The sequence below is a fragment of the Rhinoraja longicauda genome, chromosome 24, assembly GCF_053455715.1.
Source record: "Rhinoraja longicauda isolate Sanriku21f chromosome 24, sRhiLon1.1, whole genome shotgun sequence".
NCBI lineage: Eukaryota > Metazoa > Chordata > Chondrichthyes > Rajiformes > Arhynchobatidae > Rhinoraja > Rhinoraja longicauda.
Genome location: NC_135976.1, coordinates 304,483 through 322,050, shown reverse-complemented (window position 1 = coordinate 322,050; position 17,568 = coordinate 304,483). Strand labels below are relative to the sequence as shown.

At 51.2% G+C, this 17,568-nt stretch overlaps 1 protein-coding gene across 2 annotated transcripts in view; it reads right to left on the bottom strand.

The window, feature by feature from the left end:
* LOC144605367 (mitochondrial import receptor subunit TOM40B-like) overlaps positions 1-17,568 on the bottom strand; it is a 64,022-nt gene that overhangs the window by 15,623 nt on the left and 30,831 nt on the right. For both annotated transcript variants that reach the window (XM_078420516.1, XM_078420517.1), the window contains exons 2-5: positions 9,410-9,477; positions 5,413-5,526; positions 2,885-2,986; positions 1,501-1,606 (exon numbers count right to left, since the gene is read on the bottom strand). In XM_078420516.1, the coding sequence (XP_078276642.1) occupies positions 1,501-1,606; positions 2,885-2,986; positions 5,413-5,526; positions 9,410-9,477 (390 nt within the window). The remainder of the gene's footprint in view (positions 1-1,500; positions 1,607-2,884; positions 2,987-5,412; positions 5,527-9,409; positions 9,478-17,568) is intronic.

Sequence of the window (17,568 nt, the reverse complement as noted above, 5' to 3'; positions counted from 1 at the left end):
GGCATTGCCCACACAGACGTGCAGGGACCACGCAACCATGCACCCAGGGCAGTGTCCACACAGACGTGCTGTGGGAGACATTGGGAGGGAGCGCCACACTATGGGAGGGGCGTTGGTTGAGGGAGCACTCACTGTGGGAGGGGCGGGGGTGAGGGTGTGCTCACTGTGGGAGGGGCAGGGGTGAGGGAGCACTCACTGTGGGAGGGGCAGGGGTGAGGGTGTGCTCACTGTGGGAGGGGCAGGGGTGAGGGAGCACTCACTGTGGGAGGGGCAGGGGTGAGAGTGTGCTCACTGTAGGAGGGGCAGGGGTGAGGGAGCACTCACTGTGGGAGGGGCAGGGGTGAGGGAGAGGCTGGGGTGAGGGAGCACTCACTGTGGGAGGGGCGGGGGTGAGGGAGCACTCACTGTGGGAGGGGCAGGGGTGAGGGTGTGCTCACTGTAGGAGGGGCGGGGGTGAGGGAGCATTCTGTGGGAGGGGCGGGGGTGAGGGAGCACTCACTGTGGGCGGGGCAGGGGTGAGGGTGTGCTCACTGTAGGAGGGGCGGGGGTGAGGGAGCACCAAGTAAAGGGAGGGGCAGGGGTGAGGGAGAGGCGCTCTCTGGGAGGGACAGGGGTGAGGGAGGGGTGGTGAGGGAGCACTCACTGTGGGAGGGGCGGGGGTGAGGGAGCACTCACTGTGGGGGGGGGTGAGGGAGCACTCACTGTGAGGGGGGTGAGGGAGCACTCACTGTGGGAGGGGCGGGGGTGAGGGAGCACTCACTGTGGGGGGGGTGAGGGAGCACTCACTGTGGGGGCGGTGAGGGAGCACTCACTGTGGGAGGGGCGGGGGTGAGGGAGCTCTCACTGTGGGGGGGGGTGAGGGAGCACTCACTGTGGGGGGGGGTGAGGGAGCACTCACTGTGGGGGGGGTGAGGGAGCACTCACTGTGGGAGGGGCGGGGGTGAGGGAGCACTCACTATGGGAGGGGCGGGGGTGAGGGAGCACTCACTGTGGGAGGGGCGGGGGTGAGGGAGCACTCACTGTGTGAGGGGTGGGGGTGAGGGAGCACTCACTGTGGGAGGGGCGGGGGTGAGGGAGCTCTCACTGTGGGCGGGGGTGAGGGAGCTCTCACTGTGGGGGGGGGTGAGGGAGCACTCACTGTGGGGGGGGGTGAGGGAGCACTCACTGTGGGGGGGTGAGGGAGCACTCACTGTGGGAGGGGCGGGGGTGAGGGAGCACTCACTGTGGGAGGGGCGGGGGTGAGGGAGCACTCACTGTGGGAGGGGCGGGGGGTGAGGGAGCACTCACTGTGTGAGGGGTGGGGGTGAGGGAGCACTCACTGTGGGAGGGGCGGGGGTGAGGGGGCACTCACTGTGGGAGGGGCGGGGGTGAGGGAGCACTCACTGTCGGAGGGGGCTGTGTGCCCCTCACATTGCTGGGTTTATTCCTGGCACTGGCGGCAGTGCCCGAGGGTTTGCTGCCCCACAAGCAGCAGAGGACCGCTGTCCTCCAGCCATTCACCTGATTGATTGATGATGTCGGGGTTGCCAAGTGTGAGCGTCGCTGTGAAGGTATCGCCACGATACTCCGTGTCAAACTGCCAGGTCTGGAATCGATCCTGTTGTGTCTGGTTTTGGAGAGAAAGATGAGGATTGGCTGCACTCCTCTGTAAACAGCACGGTGCACAGAGCACACAGAGGCTCCATGGCCCCGCAGTCTGCTCTTTGCAGGCCCCTGATTCTACACCCGTGTTGCTCTCCGCTTCTCACTGTGGGGCTCGGAGCCACCCTCCCACTGCGGCCCAGGAAGGGCAGATCCCTCACAAACCCCCAGGGCTCCCTTCGTAGTGACGTCCTCATCCTCCCGCTCCGCACCAGCTGGACGTTCTTCCTGCACCCACGCTGTCCTAACATGTGCTCAGCTGGAGGTGTGCAGGGGTTGTGGGAAGATCCCACATACAACTATGTCAATATCTGCTGTGTGCAGGCCTGTCGGGGTGGAGATGGAATGGCTCATGCTTCTCACTGGTGCCACACACAGGCCCACTGCTGACCCCCCTGTGTGGGCTTGCCTTCTCCACACCATGCTACTTTGCCGACTCACCCCCAGAGATGGTGTGCTCCAAGATCTTGCCGCTCCTGGAGTTAACCCTGCAAAATACTGAGGGATCTTTCTGACGCTGCCCCCAATGTGCACCACTTCCTGCTTACTCAGCCCAGTCTTCACCCACAGCCAAAGCAAGTGCATAAGGTGCTGCTGCACCTATCATCAAGGTACCACGCTCCGCTCACTGCTACTGTCAGCCAGTCAAGTCACACGCCACCAGGTGCACCTTCCTGTGCTCACCTGCCCACCCCCTAGCCCTGCCCCACTGCTACTGTCAGGCTGTCAAGTCACACACCACCAGGTGCACCTTCCTGTGCTCACCTGCGCACCTTGCACTGCCATGGTCTTGTTTTCTTTACTTTTTGGACTATCATCTTGCTTTTCCCACAATCTTCTTTCTTTTAGCATTTGTGTGTAATTTTTGTATGATTTGTCCTTGAGTATTTGCATGTCAATGTACCTCACATACCTGTGCACATGACAATAAACGGCATAGCACTCACCCAACCTCAACTATCAGTCTTTGCCATATTCAGACAGTCCCCAATGAGATGATGGGAATAAGATCAGATGGATGTGCCGGCACATGACCCACTTGTGCCAGTGTCCATATACTTGAGCTAGATGGCCAACAGTCGGGGGGGTGACAATTTGTGAAGCCGTAGCAAGGCCTTGTTGGAGGCGGTCTACCCGAATCCTCTCTGCAAGAGGCATGTCTCCCCCAATCACATCACCCATCCTCTGCTGAAAATGCAGCACCTCACCCCCTGCCCGCACCCCTCCTTTCCCAGCACCACACCTGAAAGGCAGCCTTGGCTCGGATACGGTTGGCCAAAAGCGCCACCCAATGGGCATTCAAACTGCCGGCGCTATCCACTTCTCCCAACAGCTGCGGGAAGGTCTATAGTACAAGACAAAGCAACAGAAATATTCATTCAAAGAAGATTGTTCATCGTGTCATTTCCCATCCTCCACTTTCACATCAGTAACCACTTCCCACTCACCCAATGCCCACACTAACAATGGTCCCACCCCTTCCCATTCCATCTCACTGCCCACAGTCCCAATGGTCCCACCCCTTCCCATTCACCACTACTTCCCACAGTCCCAATGGTCCCACCTCTTCCCATTCACCACTACTTCCCACAGTCCCAATGGAGCTGTTCTATTCCCATTCACTCCAACTGAACACAGTCCCTTCCCATTCATTCCAACCATACCCACCATGAACACAATCAACCCTCTTCTTGTCCACTGCAAGTGGATAGCAAATATGAGAGGCAGAAAGAAATGAAAGAGATAGAGAGAGGGAGGCAGAGAGAGAGACAGAGAGAGTCAGAGAGAGAGGCAGAGAGAGAGGCAGAGAGAGAGGCAGAGAGAGAGAGAGAGAGAGAGGCAGAGAGAGAGAGAGGCAGAGAGAGAGAGAGGCAGAGAGAGAGAGAGGCAGAGAGAGAGAGAGGCAGAGAGAGAGAGAGGCAGAGAGGGAGAGAGGCAGAGAGGGAGAGAGGCAGAGGGAGAGAGGCAGAGAGGCAGAGAGACAATAGACAATAGACAATAGGTGCAGGAGTAGGTCATTCAGCCCTTCGAGCCAGCACTGCCATTCAATGCGATCATGGCTGATCACTCTCAATCAGTACCCCGTTCCTGCCTTCTCCCCATACCCCCATACCCCCTCACTCCGCTATCCTTAAGAGCTCTATCCAGCTCTCTCTTGAAAGCATCCAACGAACTGGCCTCCACTGCCTTCTGAGGCAGGGAATTCCACACCTTCACCACTCTCTGACTGAAAAAGTTCTTCCTCATCTCCGTTCTAAATTGCCTACCCCTTATCCTTAAACTGTGGCCCCTTGTTCTGGACTCCCCCAACATTGGGAACATGTTTCCTGCCTCTAATGTGTCCAATCCCCTAATTATCTTATATGTTTCAATAAGATCCCCCCTCATCCTTCTAAATTCCAGTGTATACAAGCCCAATCGCTCCAGCCTTTCAACATTCTCTCTCTGCCTCTGCCTCTCTCTGTCTCTTTCTTTCTCTCTGCCTCTTTCTCTGCTACTCTCACTGCCCCTCTCTCTCCCTCTCTGCCACTCTGTCTCTCTGTCTCTCTCTGCCACTCTGTCTCTCTATCTCTCTCTGCCACTCTCTCTCTGCCACTCTGAGAGAGAGAGGCAGAGAGAGAGAGGCAGAGAGAAAGTGGCAGAGAGAGTGACAGAGAGCACGGCAGAGAGAGAGCATGGCAGAAAGGGAGTGACAGAGAGAGAGTGGCAGAGAGAGTGGCAGAGAGAGAGTGGCAGAGAGAGAGTGGCAAAGAGAGAGTGGCAGAGAGAGAGAGAGAGAGACAGAGTGGCAGAGAGAGAGAGAGGGGCAGTGAGAGTAGCAGAGAAAGAAAGAGACAGAGAGAGGCAGAGGCAGAGAGAGAATCAGAGAGTGACAGGCAGGGAGAGAGAGGCAGAGAGAGAGGGGGCAGAGAGAGAGACAGAGAGTGACAGGCAGGGAGAGAGAGGCAGAGAGAGACAGAGAGAGAGAGGGGGCAGAGAGAGAGGGGGGCAGAGAGAGAGGGGGCAGAGAGAGAGAGAGGCAGAGAGAGAGAGAGGCAGAGAGAGAGAGTGGCAGAGAGAGAGAGTGGCAGAGAGAGAGAGTGGCAGAGAGAGAGAGTGGCAGAGAGAGAGAGGCAGAGAGAGAGAGAGAGGCAGAGAGAGAGAGGGAGACAGAGAGAGAGAGGGAGACAGAGAGGCAGAGAGAGAGAGGGAGACAGAGAGAGAGAGAGAGGCAGAGAGAGAGAGGGAGAGAGAGGGAGAGAGAGGCAGCGAGAGAGAGAGGGAGGGAGAGAGGGAGAGAGGGGGAGAGGGGGAGAGGGGGAGAGAGAGGGAGAGAGAGAGAGAGAGAGAGAGAGAGAGAGAGAGAGAGAGAGAGAGAGAGAGAGAGAGAGAGAGAGAGAGAGAGAGAGAGAGAGAGAGAGAGAGAGAGAGAGAGAGAGAGAGAGAGAGAGAGAGAGAGAGAGAGAGAGAGAGAGAGAGAGAGAGAGAGAGAGAGAGAGAGAGAGAGCAGAGGGGTGGCAGAGAGAGAGAGAGGGGGCAGAGAGAGGGAGGCAGAGGGAGAGGGGCGGAGGGAGAGGGGGTGGAGGGAGAGGGGGCGGAGGGAGAGGGGGTGGGAGGAGGGAGGGAGGGGCAGAGGGAGGCAGAGAGAGAGTGGAGGGAGAGGCCGAGAGAGAGGAGCGGGAATGATGAGGGTGTGAAAGGTAGTGAGCGAGCTGGGCTGGGAAGGAGTTGTGCCCACAGTGAAGTGGACAGTGGCACGCACAGATCACCGTGTCCTTTGACAGCACGCACCTCAACACAGTCACCTGCTTGGTCACCTGCTTGGTCACCTGCTTGGTCACCTGAATACATCGTCTTGAAATGGTAATGGGGTGGCATGGAACTCAGGTGGATCGTATGTGCAGCCTGTGGGAAAGGAAGATGGAGACTTCAGTTAAAATAGGAGAAGTGTTACTGCATCTTACAAATGAATGTGAAGGAACAATGCAGAGGGAGCTTCATTCATTTGTTTTGCAAACACATTTTTCATTTCAGTCACAACTATCCTAGTATTACATTAATCAAGACTTATTCATGCAATATGCAAAGTGCCAACATCAAATGTCACCAGGGTCAGCCTGTCTTGCCCCAGGGAATTGCCCCTGCCCTCGTGAGTTGGTTGTGTTACCTCCTCCAATGTCAGGGCAGCCTCCAGCTGCTCAACATCCTCTGGGCCAACTGTTGTTAGCTCCACACACAAGGCTTGCTGCATGTGTCTGACCAGAACAGAGTCTTATAAAAGAGATGAACTAAGCACCAAACATTTCTGGATGCGTAAGAAAGGATCTGCCGTCCATAACTACACAAGCTAAGGAAGCCTAGCCACTCTTTCACAGAGAAGGGTAATGCGTGGTCCAAATCACCCCTCAGGACCATGCAAACTGTGTCCCACAACACTCCCGTGGCCACTGGAGACAGGATCGCAGTTCAACCAAGGCAAAATTCAACGTCAACCTTCCCTTAGTCAAGGCACTGTCTGGTGGTTCTGCCCATGCACATTGCTGACAGACAAGGCAGATGTCAGCTTTGCCCATATACCAGCAAGGCCACACTCCCTCTCACATCCATCCTCAACTGTGGGAAGGGATCGGAGAAGCGGCGGTCCAGTAGTTGGATGCCGCCCGTGTACGCAACACGGTGGTGAGCACGGCTGCTTACCGAGACGCACATGTATGTCTGTGCAACCTACAGGTGAGCGATCCCACCACCCCCTCCTTCACACTTGGCTGAGAGGAGGTGCGCGCAGGGTGTACGGCCTCACTAGGGGCTACTACTCTTCATCATCCTTCAATGCCTTGCACATGTGCCTTCTTGTCAATCTGCTGGGATGTGGAGGCACATTGTAAGGAGGGCCACTGCCTCCATGACCTTGTCCTTGCCCTCAACTTCCTCAGCTCCTTGCAGATTGCCAGGACCCATGGACTCCCTGCGGTCAGACCCAGAGACCAGGGCATCACCTGCTTTTCAAGCTTTCAAGGTCAGTTTATTGTCACATGTACCAATTAAAGTGTAGTATAGAAAAATAACTGCAGATGCTGGTACAAATTGAAGGTATTTATTCACAAAATGCTGGAGTAACTCAGCAGGTCAGGCAGCATCTCAGGAGAGAAGGAATGGGTGACGTTTCGGGTCGAGACCCTTCTTCAGACTGATGTCAGGGGGGCGGGACAAAGGAAGGATATAGGTGGAGACAGGAAGATAGAGGGAGAATTGGTAAGGGGGAGGGGAAGGGAGGGACAGAGGAACTATCTAAAGTTGGAGAAGTCAATGTTCATACCACTGGGCTGCAAGCTGCCCAGGCGAAATATGAGGTGCTGTTCCTCCAATTTCCGGTGGGCCTCACTATGGCACTGGTGGAGGCCCATGACAGAAAGGTCAGACTGGGAATGGGAGGGGAAGTTGAAGTGCTCAGCCACCGGGAGATCACGTTGGTTAAGGTGGACTGAGCGAAGGTGTTGAGCGAAACGATCGCCGAACCTGCGTTTGGTCTCGCCGATGTAAAGAAGTTGACATCTAGAGCAGTGGATGCAATAGATGAGGTTGGAGGAGGTACAGGTGAACCTCTGTCTCACCTGGAAAGACTGTTTGGGTCTTTGGATGGAGTTGAGGGGGGAGGTAAAGGGACAGGTGTCGCATCCCTTGCGGTTGCAGGGGAAAGTGCCCGGGGAGGGGGTGGTTTGGGTAAGAAGGGATGAGTGGACCAGGGAGTTACGGAGGGAACGGTCTCTGCAGAACGCAGAAAGGGGAGGGGAGGGAAGATGTGGCCAGTAGTGGGGTCCCGTTGGAGGTGACGGAAATGTTGGCGGATGATTTGTTGGATACGCTGGCTGGTGGGGTGGAAGGTGAGAACGAGGGGGATTCTGTCCTTGTTACGAATGGGGGGAGGGGGGAGCAAGAGCGGAGCTGTGGGATATAGAAGAGGTCCTAGTGAGAGCCTCATCTATAATGGAAGAGGGGAAGCCCCGTTTCCTGAAGAATGAGGACATCACTGATGCCCTAGTGTGAAACACCTCATCCCGGGCGCAGATGCGGCGTAGACGGAGGAATTGGGAGTAGGGGATAGACTTTTTGCAGGGGACCGGGTGGGAAGAAGTGTAGTCCAGATAGCTGTGCGAGTCAGTGGGTTTATAGTAGATGTCAGTCACTAGTCTGTCTCCTATTTTGCTTGGGCAGCTTGCAGCCCAGCGGTATGAACATTGACTTCTCCAACTTTAGATAGTTCCTCTGTCCCTCTCTTCCCCTCCCCCTTCCCAGGTCTCCCGCTGTCTTCCTGTCTCCATCTATATCCTTCCTTTGTCCCGCCCCCCCTGACATCAGTCTGGAGGGTCTCGACCCGAAACGTCATCCATTCTCTCTCTCCTGAGATGCTGCCTGACCTGCTGAGTTACTCCAGCATTTTGTGAATAAAAATTAAGGTGTAGTGTATTTTTCTTTCTCGCCTTCCTACCATTCAGATGCTCCCCCACCACCCCCTCAATCGCTCACATCATGTTTCCTTGAGGCACAATTGGCAGCCCGTATTTTTGGGCAATTCTGGCTAAAATGGCCACCCTCTTTACACGTTTGGCACAAGTTATTGCCCGTGGATAGTTTGTCTCCTTGTACTCAACGCTGACAACCCACTCAGCAGCCACCTCACACTCCATTTGCATAAACAGCTGCCTCTGCAAGATATACAAATGGTAGATTGTGAGATCCCAAAAGCTGAAGCAAAGGGCGGGGATCCCGACCGTACCTCCCACACAACACCTGGATATGGGAAGAGGAGCTCACCCGCAATAAAGGCCAACACATTGGGAAGGATTACCCTCTGCAGGGCTGCATCCAGTGGCTGCATCGACACGAGAAACCCAATCACCTGGGGCCAGAGACAGCATATGCTTGCATTCAGAATGAAGAAAGGTGATCATAGCTTCACAGCCCACATTGTCAGCTATTGCCAGTGCACTGGCCTCAATAGTCGTATTCATGTGCATAACCTTTCACAGTTCTAACAACTCAGCAGCCTGAACAGCCATCAAAACGTGGGAGCTTGAGAAAGTACAACAGTTGTGCAGCTTCCAGGTCTCGCCACTTGTGAGGGGCAGCCTAATATTGACAAGCAGATCACTGCTGTTACTTTCAGCACTTCACCAAGTACTAGGCGGAAGAAGCAATTGATAAGAGCATCTAATGAAACTCGGGATGTTCTGTGCCGATCTTCTGTGGTGGTTCCACACCTTCCAGAGGAGGCTGCTTCCCCAGGTCAGTCCAAGGTTACCCCAGGACCCACAGAAATGCAAGTCATCGTTGAAGCCATCTTCACAGTCAACATCAGCTGGGCAATCAGAGTGTGAGGGAGATGACAGATGTTAATGACTACAAATCAAGTTGGTCAGGCTCGCACCATTCCAAGTTCACTGGCAATCCGCCAGCCCCTGCTGCTCCCCACACCCAAACACCTTGTAAATCAGACAATCCCTTGAAATGAAAGCCTTTGTATTCCTGTGTCAAAAACCTTGTAAAACTGGGAAAATTCCTTGAAAGGTAACCTGTTTAGTCAAGCTGACTTCTCCAGTCTCATCACTTTTTCGTGCTCTCCAACATGTAATCCATGTTGCTTCCCAGCTCACCGGGCGCTCCGCGGTGGCACACCCTGGCACTGTGTGACATGCCAGTAGTGAGGGAGATTCACTCTGTCTAACCCCTGCTCTGGGAATGTGATGGCACAGTCTCTTTAGGTTCTTCATTGTACTCACATTGTACTGACCTGAAAGTGGCTGCTGAGATGTTTGTTGATGATGAGTTTGATACCTTCCAGCTGTTGAGGGAAAACATCTGGAGAGACAGAGAGATTAAGTTGAATATGCAGTTGCCTCAGTGATTATGCAATGATATGACTTGTCCCCACAAACAGATGTCCCACCTTGTTCCTTCTGTCCCTGGAACTGACAGTCATGTTTGTAACACCCATTTTATCATCTGTGAGAGCACATCACTAATTTATAACAGCTTCTGTCAATCAGATGAGGGGTGGGAATGATGGTAACTGTCAAAGCATGGGGGATAGGAAATGTCTGTGGCAATCAGGATTAAGGAGAATCCCAATAATGAGAGCAAAAGAGTAGCTCGGTAAGTTCATAAGTTGCAGGAGCAAAATGAGGCCATTCATCAAGTCTACTCTGCCATGCAATCCTGGCTGATCTATCTGTCCCTCTCGACCCCATTCTCCTGCCTTCTGCCCATCATAACCCCTGACACCCACACTGATTAACAATCTATTAATCTCCACCGTAAAAATATCCATTGACTGGCGTTGATCCACTCAAGGGCAAAGGACATCTGTAACTGGAGTCAGAGGAAGTGCACGAGGTCCTAAATGAGAACTTCACATCGGTATTTACCAAAGATACTAGAGGAACAAGATGAACCACTCCATTGAAATCACCTATACTGAAGTGTAGTATGCAAAGGAGCGTGATGTCCGCCATTTTAGTAAGCAAAACCAGCCGTTCGTTATGCCTCGCAGTTTAATCAGTGTTTTGGCGGAACAGTATGTGCGATGATACCATAAAAATGCAGAATATTTCATCTATCAATTCACAGATTTTTGTTATTTCTCTTTTAAAATGATTCTGCAAGTTTCTGCCTACTAAAATGGCGCCATGATGTACTGCGGTTTTTAGGGTCGAGTGGTCTATCTTGTTCCTCTAGTATCTTTGGTATTTACCAAGGAAAAGGACATTGATGATGGTGAGATCATTGAGGAGTAGGTTAATGTTGATATTCTTGGACAGAAGAGCAAGGCTTTTCAAAGGGCCACACTTAACGAGGCGAGTCTGGTTTCCATTGCAGTTTGCTGTCATAAAAGGAAGGCATTAGGACCTGTTGGGAGTGGCTATGTGAGGGTGAGTTGCTTTGTGGAGGGCAAGTATTGGGCTTTGACTCAAGACGTTTCAACAAAGACGGTGACAGCAGGATAAGGTCTGTGCTTTTCTCTCTTTCGTAAATCTTTCTTTCTCTGGTGCAGTAGAGATGGCAGCTGGGGCAGTGGGATGGTCCTGCTGCAGGATGTGGGAAGTCAGGGAGTCCCTGATGTCCCACAGGAGTACACTTGTGGGAGGTGCATCTAACTGCAGCGCCTTACTGACCACGGTAGCGAACTGGGGCAGCGACTGGCCCAGCTCAGGATCATCCAGAAGACTGAGGATATGACAGACAGGAGTTACTGTGCAGAGGTCCAGGGTGCCTAGGCTACAGACAATGGGGAACCACCAGCAAAGAGCATAGGCAGAGTGCAGGAACCCACTGTCAACAGATATACCCCTTCAGATACTGTTGGGGGTGGGGTGGGGAAACAATGACCCATCAGGAGAAAGCACCAGTCAGATCAGTGGCGCCATGCCTGGCTCTGAGATGCAGTTGGCAAGGGTGAAGACAGGCGGAGCCATAGTGAGACTCAATAGTTAGCAGACAGACATGCGATTCTCTGGTGGAAAACAAGGATGCCTCCCTGGTTGCCAAGGTTCAGGAGTCTTGGAGCAGCTGCATAACATTCTCGGGGGAAGGGGAGCATCTGTTGTGTATGTTGGCACAAATGACAGAGGTAGGAAAAGGGATGAGATCCTTCATGGTGAATATAGGAGGTTAGGGAAAAGATTAAAAAGCAGGACCTCAAGGGTAGTAATCTCCAGATTGCTTCCAGTGCCAAGTGCTACTGTTTGTGAAAACAGGAAAATAGGACAGGTGAATGCGAGGCCGAGGAAATGGTGCAAGGAATACCTTTTTTGCATCAGTCTTCACAGTGGAAGACACCAGCAATGTGTAGGAAATTCAAGAGAGTCAGGGGGTGGAAGTTACATAGAAACATAGAAAATAGGTGCAGGAGGAAGCCATTCGGCCCTTCATTGTGATCATGGCTGATTGTCCACGCTCAATAACACTTGCCTGCCTTCTCCCCATATCCCTTGATTCCACTAGCCCCTAGAGCTCTATCTATCTCTCTCTTAAATCCATCCAGTGATTTGGCCTCCACTGCCCTCTGTGGCAGAGAATGCCACAAATTCCCAACTCTGGGTGAAAAAGTTCCTTCTCACCTCAGTTTTAAATGGCCTCCCCTTTATTCTAAGACTGTGGCCACTGGTTCTGGACCCGCCCAACATTGGGAACATTTTTCCTGCATCTAGCTTGTCCAGTCCTTTTATAATTTTATATGTTTCTATAAGATCCGCTCTCATCCTTCTAAACTCCAGTGAATACAAGCTTAGTCTTGTCAATCTTTCCCCATATGACAGTCCCGCCATCCCAGGGATCAATCTCGTGAACCTACGCTGCACTACCTCAATTACAAGGATGCCCTTCCCCAAATTAGGAGACCAAAACTGTACACAATACTCCAGATGTGGTCTTACCAGGACCCTGTACAACTGCAGAAGAACCTCTTTACTCCTATACTGAAATCCTGTTGTTATGAAGACCAACATGCCATTAGCTTTCTTCACTGCCTGCTGTACCTGCACGCCAACCTTCAGTGACTGATGTACAAGGACACCCAGGTCTCGCTGCACCTCCCCCCTACCTAACCTAAGACCATTGTGATAATAATGTCTCCTTGTTTTTGCCGCCAAAGTGAATAACCTCATATTTATCTACATTATACTGCATCTGCCACGCATCTGCGCACTCACTCAACCTGTCCAGGTCACCCTGCAACCTCCTAACATCCTCTTCACAGTTTACATTGCCACCCAGCTTTGTGTCATCCGCAAACTTGCTAGTGTTACTTCTAATTCCCTCTTCCAAATCATTAATCTATATGGCAAACAGTTGCGGCCCCAACACCGAGCCTTGTGGCACTCCACTCGCCACTGCCTGCCATTCTGAAAAGGACCCGTTTACTCCTACTCTTTGCTTCCTGTCTGTCAACCAATTTTCTATCCATGTCAACACAGTACCCCCAATACCATGTGCTCTAATTTTAGTCACCAATCTCCCGTGCGGGACCTTATCAAAGGCTTTCTGAAAGTCTAGATACACATCCATTGGCTCCCCTTCATCCATTTTACTTGTCAGTAAAAGTTAGTAGAGTGGCAATCACAAAGGAGAAGATGCTTGGGAAGCTGAAAAGTCTGAAGGTGGACAAGTCACCTGGACTGCTCCCTAAGGTTCTGAGATAGGTGGCTTTAGAGAGTATGGAAGCATTAGTTGTGATCTTTCAAGAATCACTAGTCAGGGGTGGTACCAGACGATAGGAAAATTGCATATATTACTCCGCTGTTTAAGTAAAGCAGAAGAGTTGAAACTACAGGCTGGTTAGCCTGCCCTCAGTGGTTAGGAAGATTTCGGAGTCCTTTATAAAGGATGAGATTTCTGAGTACTTAGATGCACACAATAAAACAGGCCGAAGTCAGCATGGTTTCGTGAAAGGGAGATCTTGCCTGACGAACCTGTTGGAATTCTTTGAGGCAGTAAATAAATAGCAGGATAGACAAAGAAGAGTCAGTGGATGTGGTTTCCCTGGATTTTTCAGAAGGCCTTTGAGGCCTTTGAAGTGCCGCACATGAGGCTGCAAAAGAAATTGAGAACCCATGGTATCAGAGGGCAGATACCAACATGGATAGCATAAGAAAAGAACTGCAGATGCTGGTACAAATCGAAGGTATTTATTTCACAAAATGCTGGAGGTACTCTAAATACCTAGCATGGATAGCAGGTTGGCTGGATGGCAGAAGGCAAAGAGTGGCAATAAAGGGGACTCTTTCTGGTTGGTTGCCAGTGACTAGTGGCGTTCCACTGGTGCTGCTCATCATGATGTCCATCAATGATTTGGATGAGGGGACTGAAGGCTTTTTGGCCAAGTTTGCAGATGATACAGGTAGTGTAGAGAAAGCAGGGACTCTGCAGAAGGACTTGGATAGGTTGGGAGAGTGGGCAGAGAAGTGGCAGATGGAATATAGTGCAGCAAAGTGTGGAGTCATGCATTTTGGTAGTCGGGATAAAGGCACAGACTATTTTCTAAATGAAGAGAGAATTCAGAAATCAGGGGTGCAAAAGGAGTTGGGAGTGCTGGTGCAGGATTCCCACAAAGTTAATCTGCATGTTGAATTGGTAGTAAGGAAGGCAAATGCAATGTTAGCATTTATTTCAAGAGGGCTTGAATACAAAAACAGGGATGTAATGCTGAGGCTCTATAAGGCACAGGTCAGACTGCATTTGGAGTATTGAGCAGTTTTGGGCCCCATATCTGACAAAGGATGTGCTGGCGTTGGAGAGGGTTCAGAGGAGGTTTACGAGAATGATCCCAGGAATAACTGGGTTGAGATTTGATGAGCATTTGACGGCACTGGGCCTGTACTTGCTGGAGTTTAGAAGGATGAGGGGGCACCTCATTGAAACTTACCGAACAGTGAAAAACCTGGATAGAGTGAATGTGGAGAGGATGTTTCCACTGGTGGGAGAGTCTAGGACCAGAGGCCACAGCCTCAGAATAAAAGGACGCATCTTTAGAAAGGAGATGAAGAGGAATTTCTTTAGTCTGAGGGTGGTGAATCTGTGGAATTAGTTGCCACAGGCAGCCCAGTCAATGATATTTTTAAGACGGAGATTGACAATTCTTGATTTGTATGCGTCAAGGGTTATGGGGAAAAGGCAGGAGAATGGAGTTGAGAAGGAACGATAGAATGGCAGAATAGACGATGGGCTGAATGAGCTCATTCTGCTCCTGGAATTTATGAACATGACTGGCAGCTCCACATTCCAGGGGGGATAAAGGTGGGGGAAAGAGAAGGGGAGTTGCTTTATTGATCAAGGAGAATGTCATGGCAGTAGTCCGAGATGACATTATTGTTGGTTCATTCGTCCAGTGAAGCTATATGGATGGAGCTGGGATAAAAATTGCGTACAGGGAAAAGGCAGGCGAGTGGTTAGAAGTTGGTATAGAAGGTGGCGAGAGATTGATTGGAGGACAGAATAGGCAGGAGAAAGGCGGAGAGCGAGGAAGGAAGGTTGGTTTAACCTTTGTGCAGTTTAAACTTTCTTTACTTTAATGCAAGGGGCTTGACGGGTGATGAGTCATGGATAGGTACGAGCGACTGGGACGTTGTAGCCATGACTGAAACCTGGTTAAGGGAGGGGCAGGACTGGCAGCTCAATGTACCGGGGTACAGATGCTTCAGGAGAGACAGGGGTGTAGATGAAAGAGGAGGGGGTTTGAATTATTGGTTAAGGAGGATGTCACGGCAGTAGTCAGAGCTGACATTACAGATGGTTTATCTAGTGGAGCTATATGGGTAGAGCTGAGGAACAAGAAAGGGATGGTCACCATGTTCGGGTGTACTACAGACCCCCAAATAGTCAACGGGCAGTAGAAGAACAAATATGCCAGGAGATTGTAGGCAGCTGCAAGTCAAATAAGATTGTTATGGTTGGGGATTTTAACTTTCCCAATATTGACTGGTAAAATCATCGTGTGACAGTTTAGATGGGGTGCCGTTTCTCAAAGGTGTTGAGGAGAGTTTTCTCCAGCAATATGCAGAGGGCCCCACATGTGAGAGGGTGACATTCGATCTAGTCTTGGGAAATTGGGACGGGCAAGTGAATGAAGTCTTCGTGGAGGAACCTTTAGGGACCAGTTAGGTTCGATTAGGTTTAAGATAGTTATGGATAGGGATAGAGAGGGCCCGTGTTAAAATGCCAAATTGGTGTAAGGCCAACATTCAGGATATGAGAGAAAGTCTTGCTCGTTCATTGGAGCGGGTTGCTTGAGGGGAAAGGAACATCAGCCAAATGGCATGTTTTTAAAAGTGTGAAGACTATGTACTATGTACATAGTACTATGTACTGTGCTCAGGATATGTAGGTCTCTGTTAAGAGTGAAGGCAGGCAAACGTAAGGAAGCTTAGCTGGCGAGAGAAATAGAGACATTGGTTAAGAATAAAAAGGACGCATGGGACAGGTATAGGCAGCTGGGATCAAGCAGATCCCTGGAGAAGTTTCGCGAACTGAGGAGCACAGTAAAAACGCAAATCAGAAGGGTAAAATAGGGCCAGGAGATAGCTCTGGTAGATAGCACTAAGGACATCCGCAAGAGATTTTATAAATACATAATGGGGAAAAGAGTAACTAGAGAGTGAGTGGGATGCCTCAGGAATCAGTGTGTTCAAATCTGGGTGGAGCCACAGGAGATGAGCAAGGTCCTCAATGAGTATTTCTCCTCCGTATTTACCGTCAGTGTTACGATCGAAGAGGTGCTGAAGGTGTACGAAGGTAGACAAATCTCCAGGGCTTGATCATATATATCTGAGGACATTGTGGGAAACCAAAGAGGAAATTGCGGGAACCCTGGTTGAAACTTACGAGTCGTCTTTAAATACAGGAGATATACCTTGAAGTTAGTCAGAGGAGGGCAGCTGAAAGAGTGCAGGGATTCGCTGAGCAATTACATTTAGCAAATGTAAGTTAGCTAATTATCAATTAGTCAATTTAACAGCCAATATAAGCAAGGCTTGTTCCAGGGGAGTGGCCTGTCGGGAAAAGTGTGAATCTTTGGCGTGAGAGTCTTTGGCGAGGAGGCTACACCAAACGTTTGGAGAGGGTGAGACGACACAAAATTGCAGGTATGCTGAGTCAGTGTGACGTTTGCAGGATGTGGGAGGTCAGGAACACCGTTGGTGCTTCTGGCTGCTACGAATGTGGTATGTCCTGGTTCAGCTCCTGAAGGACCGTGTTGGGGAACTGGAGAGCCAACTGGATGACTCCAGGATCATCTGAGAAAATGAGACGTTCATGGACAAGACCTTCAGTGAGATTGTTACACCACTGTACAGGATGAGAGAAGGTGGGTGACGGTGAGGTAGGGAAAGAAGCTTGGAGTACAAGAAACCCCCGGGGTTGTATCTCTTGAAAACAGTTTCACCCTCTTGGAAGGTGTCAGTACAGAAGACACTGCCAGTCTGAATGGCAGACAGGTCTGCGAGGCAAAACCTGGCGCTGAGCCGAAGCTGGAGAGGCCGACGTCAGGCAGAGCCATGGTAGTAGGGGACTCCATTGTGAGAGGTACGGACAGGAGCTCTGCGGCAACAAGCGAGATTCAAGGATGGTATGTTGCCTCCCTGGTGCCAGGATCCAGGACGTCACGGACCGAATGCCGTGCATCCTCAAGGGTGAAGGTGAGAAGGAGAGAGAGTTAGATAGAGCTCTAGGGGCTAGCAGGAATCAAGGGATATGGGGAGAAGGCAGGCACAGGTTATTGATTGTGGATTGTGGTCAGCCATGATCACAATGAATGGCTCGAAGGGCCGAATGGCCTCCTCCTGCACCTATTTTCTATGTTTCTAACCGGAAGTGGTAGTGCATGTCGGCACAAACGACGTCGGGAAGAGGAAAGATATTCTGCAGCGTGACTTTAGAGTGCTCGGAAGAACGCTGAGAAGCAGGACTCCAGGGTGGTTATCTCCGGTTTGCTTCCAGTTCCTCGTGCTGGTGAGGGCAGGAACAGGGAGATACGGGATCTGAATGTGTGGCTGAGGAGCTGGTGTAGGGGCAGGGATTTAGATTCTTAGATCACTGGGATCTGTTTTGGGGTAAGGGGGAATTGTACAAAAGGGACAGGTTGCACTTTAACAGGTGGGGGACCAGCATTCTGGCAGGCAGGTTTGCCACTGCTACACGGGTGGTGTTAAACTAAATAGGGGGGAGGGGGTGTCAAATGGGATAGTCAAGGATGGAGTTAAAGGGAAAGAGAGTATAGAAAAAATTAAGAAACACCCCAGAAATAACAGGACAGAAAGCTCACGAAGCAATAGGAGGGAATGGCCAAGTGTTATGGGAATCGATGTGGAAGCTGAGATGAGCAAAGGATTAAAAGTACTATATATGAATGCGCGAAGTATAAGAAGTAAAGTGGATGAGCTTGAGGATCAGTTTGAGATT